A 7,265-nucleotide genomic window follows, 5' to 3' on the forward strand; every position below is an offset into this window, starting at 1 on the left:
ACACGTCTTGCCTAACAGTTTGGAAAGGTTTCACAAACTGTCTGCTAGCAAGTGGCCTTGAGAATCAGGGCTGAGCTGAGATTGGGATCCTTTACCTACCAGATGTTTGGCTTGTAGCAAATTATTCAACCTGAGACTCGGCTCCTTATTGTGAGGAGTTTAGGAAACATTCTTTCTCAGTGTCTGGCACATGGTCAATAAATGATAGCAACTATTCTTATCATTAATAATAATTATCAGAAGCTGATTGGTGGAATTGTATACATTCATATTGGAACAAATAAGCACATTCCTTTAGGGCATTCCTGCCTTTTGTGAGGTTTTTTTTTTGCTATATGTAATTTCCTAGCACAGCGCTTAACACATAACAGAAAGTCAGTTTAGTAAGCTAATGCTTGTGGACAAATCAAACCATTCATTCATTCCTTCAACAAACAGACACAAAGTTGAATCAAGAAAGGTAGATAGAAAAAAAAAGGAAGGCAGATAGAAAAGAATATATACTGCCTGATTCTAACAGGCAAAATTAATCTGTGGTATTAGAAGACAGGATGGTAGTTTATTGAGACAGGACGGTTATTGAGAGGGTGACTAGAAGGGGTCACGAGGGTTCCTAGGAGGCTGACACTATTCTGTTTCTTGATCTAGGTGCTTGTTACATGAGTGTGTTCACTTTGAGGAAATTCATCGAGCTTTACAACTAGAATACGTAGGCTTTTCTCTGTGTATTTTAAATTTCAACAATAAAGATATTTTAAGAATTATTAAATATGGTAAATTTGGTGAGTAGAAAGATATCTAATGAGTAGTGTTTGTGATGTGTATGGGAGAGATGACTGAATTGGCTACAGATGGTGAATGGACAAGGTCCTTCCCTTCTGGACACAGTGTGAAGACCTTGCTTAGACCTGATTTTGCAGCACCAGGAACTAGTGAGCATCACTAAACAAAGTTATGATAGGAGACATCATCCTAAAATAAATCTGATCACTGTGTTTACTCCCTATGCAAGTACTCACTTAAATGTGCATGCTTGCCTTTTCTTAAGTATTCTGATCATGAGTCTAATGGAAATTTGGACGATAAATCAGAATACAGAAAGAGTGAGGAAGCTGGATAGTTAGGAGGCTGTTACAATATCTCGGCAAATGATGGTGATTTTGTCTGAATTAGTTTCACTGGGCTCTGAGAGGAGAGGATATTTCAAATATAGATGATTTTATTTGAGGAATATGTTACAGAGTGAAAAGAGATACTAGGTTTTCATGGTACCCGCCCTCCCACCACACCCCAGAGATTTCGTGGATACTAGGAAAGGGAGAAAGGCCTGGCAGGAAATGCAGGGTTAGCTTAAGGGGGAAAGTAGAGAAATTATAATTTGTGATTCTCCAGGATGTTCAATTTATAATGCAAACCAGTGTGAAGATACTTAGTAGACAAATGAAGATGCAATCCTGTTGCTGAAGAGAGAAGTTAGGAGACTATGTATGACCATAAATATGTATGTAAAGTTGTATGAATAGAAGAGCTTACATACTACACTCTGGGCTCCTTGCTTAGCATTATTAACCCTGGGGTTCTGGAAGCTTATGCTTCTCTTCTGGTGGTGTCCCTCAAGACCTGTCACCCTTACCCTCCGCCCATAACTGAGGAGAACCTCAAAGTACCCAGGGCTGTCGTAATAGCTTTTACAGTAAGAGGGACAAAAAAGAGATAATTAAGAGGAAAGTGCCTTCAAACTGAGTCTATGTCCACAAGACTCTCTCCAAGGCCAAGTCAGAAGAAAATGTGCAAATTTCAAGCAGACAGTGAAGTGGAAGTGGAGTTTAACAAAAATGAATGCATCTGAGTTCCCATCTTGTTTACCAGACTTGGCTTTGAAAAACTCTTGAATACTTCTTCTAAGCCAACTAATATTCCCAGGAGAGAAATTGGTACCATTGAACATGTTCAAAAGAACCTGTTTTGGGCCTCAAAGGCATTTCCAGAAAGTAAAGAAAATGTTGGCTGCACAATAATAGCAGAGGAAAAACCAACCAGCCTTGTCAGAGGATAGTTTTGAAAATACATTTGTTTTAACATGTCCTTTCTGTTTTATTTGTCAACAGGTATGTCAGACTGTGGACAATCTGCCTCTAAGAATAAGTAGAAGTGGAGTCTATACTGCTTGTTCTTAACATCATCCTGAGTTTGACAGAAAATTATTCTCCTTTTTTCATTATTTCATCTGAAAAGACATTCTGAAGATAGGCTTTTGGATATAGGTTAAGTGAAAAAAGGAGGTTGTTTAGGCTAAAGAGAAGATAGATACTGAGTGGCTAAAGCAATAAGCAGAGATCAACTTATAAAATTTATTTAATACTACTTATTAAAAGAGAAGTTTAAATTAGCCAGGATGTAGAGGGGAATGGAACTCCTAAGAAGAATGAGATTTCTTTTATGGCCCAAGAAAGGGTTATGGGGCAGTTCTTCCTTTTCAGCCCACACTTAGTGGGGACTTCATAGGTGATGATCAAATGAACAAATAACTCTTACTCTCAGGGTAGACAGCTACATCCTGGAATCATTATGTTCTCCTGCAACACCAGCACTTCTGGTCATTCTGTTTTCCTTCTCACTGGCTTTCCAGGCCTGGAAGCTGCTCATCATTGGGTTTCCATCCCCGTCAACCTCATCTGTGTGGTTTCCATCCTGGGAAACAGTATCATACTCTTCTTGATCCGCACAGATACAGCCTTACATGAACCCATGTACCTCTTCCTGTCCATGTTGGCAGCCTCTGATCTGGGACTCTGTGCCTCCACCTTCCCAACTATGGTGCGGCTCTTCTGGCTGGGTGCTCGTGAGCTACCCTTTGATCTCTGTGCAGCACAGATGTTCTTCATTCATGCCTTCACCTATGTGGAATCTGGTGTGCTGCTGGCCATGGCCTTTGATCGCTTTATTGCCATCCGGGACCCTCTACACTATGCCACAATTCTCACCCACTCAACCATGGCCAAAGTAGGGGTCGCCATCCTGGTGAGGGCTGTCCTGCTCAACCTCCCAGGACCCATCCTCCTGAGGCGTCTGCTTTTTCCCCCGATAAGTGTACTTTCTCACTGCTACTGCCTGCACTGTGACCTTGTGGGACTGGCCTGCTCAGACACCCAGATCAACAGCTTGGTTGGCCTGATCTCCATCCTCCTCTCACTGGGCCTTGACTCCTCTCTCATCATGCTCTCATATGCCCTGATCTTACGGACTGTGCTGGGCATTGCATCACCTGCGGAACGGCTCAAAGCACTCAACACCTGTGTCTCACACCTCTGCATTGTTCTCATTTTTTATTTGCCCAAACTGGGGCTGTCTGTGTTGCACCGAGTAGAGAAGCACAGCTACCCTGCTCTGGCAGTGCTCATGGCCAACTTGCACTTCTTGGTCCCGCCCTTCATGAACCCCATCGTTTACTGCATCAAGTCTAAGCAGATCCGTCAGGGCCTCCTAAAGCGCTTCCAGCAGAAAAGGATTGATGTTCCCTAGACCAGCAGAAGGACCCAGAGGCACATGACCCCTGTGAGTCAGCTTGGAGCTTAGGGTTGAAAAGGATTAGTGGTGAAGAATTAATTTTTTAAAAATGATTCAGCTCTAACTGATGACCCCTTTGAGGGGCACTATCAGCTTCTATAATTAAAGTTTTTGGGACTGAGAATATTGGAAAGCATATCAAAGTATCACCTTGATAATCCCCTCAATTACTCTACCTGATTAGAGTCAAACTATTTCATACTCATATATACTGTGACATCTCCTTACCTAGGGACTTAACCACACTAACTGAGAGGATGCATGTATATATCCATTTATCAGTTACCTCTCTTTTTTTCTCCACTGGATTCTCTCCCCCCGCCCCCCCACCCCCATTTCATTTCTAAACCTAAAGAAAAACTATATTCTTATTATAAGTAAAAATATTATGTATACATAAACTATATTCACCTTAACACTGGCCCTCCTCTCTCAAATTTAATATTAACCAGCTCATATACCAAGAAGTAGAAAGGGGAGTGGGTGGTGGGAAACTCATAGGACAACACTGTGTGCTGAATTTATCTAGCACTTATTTGCAGCTCACGGAGTGATAATTTTCTCTTGGTTCTCTTCATGTGTGTCTTTGCTTTGAGCTAGAGAGAAAATTTGGCATTGCCAAACCCAGGAGAGCTGTTCAGTATAATTTCTAGTGCTGGTTTCTCAAGCATCAATTGTAAAGGTGGAATAGCCTGCCGCTCACTTCCAATGCAGGTGATCTGCTAGGATATAAGCTCCATGAGGCCTGAGATTCAGGGACTGTTCTGTTCACTGATGTATCTCCAGCTCCAAGAACATATAGCATCTACCATATAGTAGGTACTCAACATATATTGTTAAATAAATGAGTCAAGAAGACAAAGGGGCAAAAGATTCTTACAGCTGACTCCTAGGAAGGGAGAGGACTGGGGTATCTGAATGTCTGAGGCCTGTGGGATAACAAGTAGTTGATAAGCTGCAATGGAATGAGGTGAGGGTGGATGTCAGAGACCTTGGGAATAAGGTGTGATTCTCTCCATCCTATGTGGACAAGAAGGCTGTTTCTCAGGGTGCAGCTCAGAGGGGAGCTAAGTTTTTTTGTAGAGCTTTTTCTAAAGCTACTTCCAAACTTCTAGGAGGAATTTTACCCAGAAATTGAAGGATGTGTCACTCTATCACTAGCCTTGCCCTTGGCCTGCTCAGTCTTAAAACATCTATACAATCCTTGAAGAATTGAAATAGGGTATTCTTGGTGGGAAACACTCAGATTTAATAGAAAAAGCCAAGATAGAACTTTTAGAAAGTGTCTTGCCTATATCTATGGCCATCAAGACAATTGGGAATTTAATGGTCGTAGTCATTGCTGTCTGTCATTTCCATAAACTGAGACAAGAGAGAATGAAGGACTCAGAGGTAAGAAGGCAGGGTAGGGAGCTGGGAATCCTGTACATGCAGCTCTAGTTGGAAAGCTTGTTTCCCCTATTAGATGTATTTACATTGGCCACTTAGCATAAATTCTGAGGATCTCAGAACCCTGTGTCTATCAGAACCCTGTGTCTATCAGTAAGAAGGGGGTCATTGCCAAAACTGTGTGCCTGAAAGTTACAGATCCTGTCCATTGAGTCCAAAAAGTAAAGATAACAAATCACGAGTTCAGAGTTACCATTTTAGAATATCATGTCTAATAGTAGTCAACTGAAGTTTTTAGTAAATCCAGTTTGACTGGCTGCTTTGAAAGAGGAGGTCATTTGAATGTACAGCATGTGCTCCATGACAAAATTCTTCATCAGGACCACTAATCATGGACTGAACAAGAAACTGTGTTATCCAGACCACTCCGTCCACCTCACCCTTCACCCCAACAACAAGAAGGTTCTGATCAAGAAGTCAGCACATCTCTCTTGCAGAGGTTCCTACCTGTCTCTATCAGAAACCCTGAGTTGATGTGATGGTACTCAGGACCACGAACAGCCTTGAGCAGTTAAAGCAAAACAAAAAACATTGTATACAGGCCTTGGAGCTGGAAATCTCTCTTCAGAGGGTTAATAGAATTAAACTTGGACTTAAATCTAGGATTGTGGGCATCCTTTGGCTTTGTTGTTTTTGCCTTTTCTCAACAGCTGCTCTGAGCTTGGAGCTTTCTCCCTCCCATAATCCCTGTCACCTAATTGCTAGTCATCCAATGGAAGAGATCTGGGGTCTCTGCCTCTACAATTTTACCTTTGGGGTACAGACACCTCAGCATGTCCCATAATGCCTTCCCCTGCTCCATAGACCCAATAACTAGTACCTGAGGCTGACATAAGGGAGAGTCCTGAGATGGTCTCTAAAAAGCTTTGCTGCCAATTAAAAGGTTATCAGCAATCCACTGCCCATGTCCACGAATCTCTGTTTGTTTGTCATCTTTGTTTGTTGCTTTCAGTTTTATATCCCACATATGAGTGAAATTATATGGGTCACAACTTTTTCTGTCTGACTTATAATGCTTAGATTAATGGTTACCAAAGGGAAATGGGAGAGTGGGGAGGTAGGCAGAGGTAAAGGAGGTCAAATATTTGGTGATGGAAGGAAATTTAACTATGGGTGGTGAACACGCAATGCAATATATATATGATGTATTATTGAATTGTACACTTAAAACCTATTTGATTTTATTAACCAATGTCACTTAGATAATTAAAAAAAATAATACAAAAAAATCTAAAAGCCTCCGTATGTCATTTCCTGATAGTTTTAACAAAGTCTGTGTACATAAATTTAAAGTGCCTGCTCTTAACCTTTAGGCTGATCCGACTGCCATCCACCTATGCGGAAAATTAAGTAAAATCTCACCTCTGGCCTATACCAGCAGTGTGACCTTAAATTAGTTATTTCACCCCTCTGAACCTCTATTTCCTCATTATAAAGTGAGTGTGATACCTACTTCACAGAGATGTTGTAAAGATTCAAGTATATAATGTACATAACACTAAATCCAGCAGCACAGAACCAGTTTTAGGTGTCTTTGTATGATTATTTGATCAATGCCTGTCTTTCTTATTCACTGCAGGCACCATAAAGGCATTGTTCTTCCTGACTTGTTTAACCCTAGCACTTTGCACATGGCCCAGAATATTGTAAGCCCTTTTATATACAAAATAAATGAATGAATAAATGAAAGACTAAATTTCTGGCAAATAGTAAATGCAATTAATTACGTAATTTTTATTGCGCTCGATAGATGAGAGTATTTATTATTATCATTATGTATTAGGTAGCTTTGCATCAGATATTAATATCAAGTAGCCTTGATTTTGGGAAGGAAATGGCAAATGATAGTTTGTTGTAAATACAGAATTTTTGTGCAAGGTCACACTGCTCCATAGAATCCCTGGGTTTATTAATTTGGAACTAAGCCTCTATAGGACTCTAGGTTCCAAAGGAGTGATCTAAATCTGGTTTAAAATATCTGACATATAATGCCAGGCTCCAAGGCTTGTTCTGAATTAACTGGAGAATATGCTCTAAATATGTGACACTCTAGAGCTGGATGGGGTCTTTAGCAACTGTCCAATGAATGGTTGATGAATCTTATACAGTTTTAGGTCAAGTAAAAAGTTTATGCACACTTATGCTAGGCCTGACTTCTAGCATTCAAAGAATTGGGTGGGGGATGGTCCCAGACAAGAGGTGGAGGAGAAGGCTTATAGAAACCAAAATGCATGTCTCAAGTTCTGCAA

The 7,265-nt window shown here is 40.8% G+C and overlaps 1 protein-coding gene across 1 annotated transcript; it reads left to right on the plus strand.

The window, feature by feature from the left end:
* Window positions 1–2,568: 2,568 nt before the first annotated feature.
* On the plus strand, window positions 2,569–3,522 carry LOC105303701 (olfactory receptor 51G2-like). The gene has a single exon (XM_011377465.1). It carries the CDS (start codon window positions 2,569–2,571, stop codon window positions 3,520–3,522), a length of 954 nt encoding a protein of 317 aa, XP_011375767.1.
* The last annotated feature ends 3,743 nt before the right edge of the window (window positions 3,523–7,265 follow it).

Source organism: Pteropus vampyrus, unplaced genomic scaffold (assembly GCF_000151845.1).
Source record: "Pteropus vampyrus isolate Shadow unplaced genomic scaffold, Pvam_2.0 Scaffold311, whole genome shotgun sequence".
NCBI classification, from domain to species: Eukaryota; Metazoa; Chordata; class Mammalia; order Chiroptera; family Pteropodidae; genus Pteropus; species Pteropus vampyrus.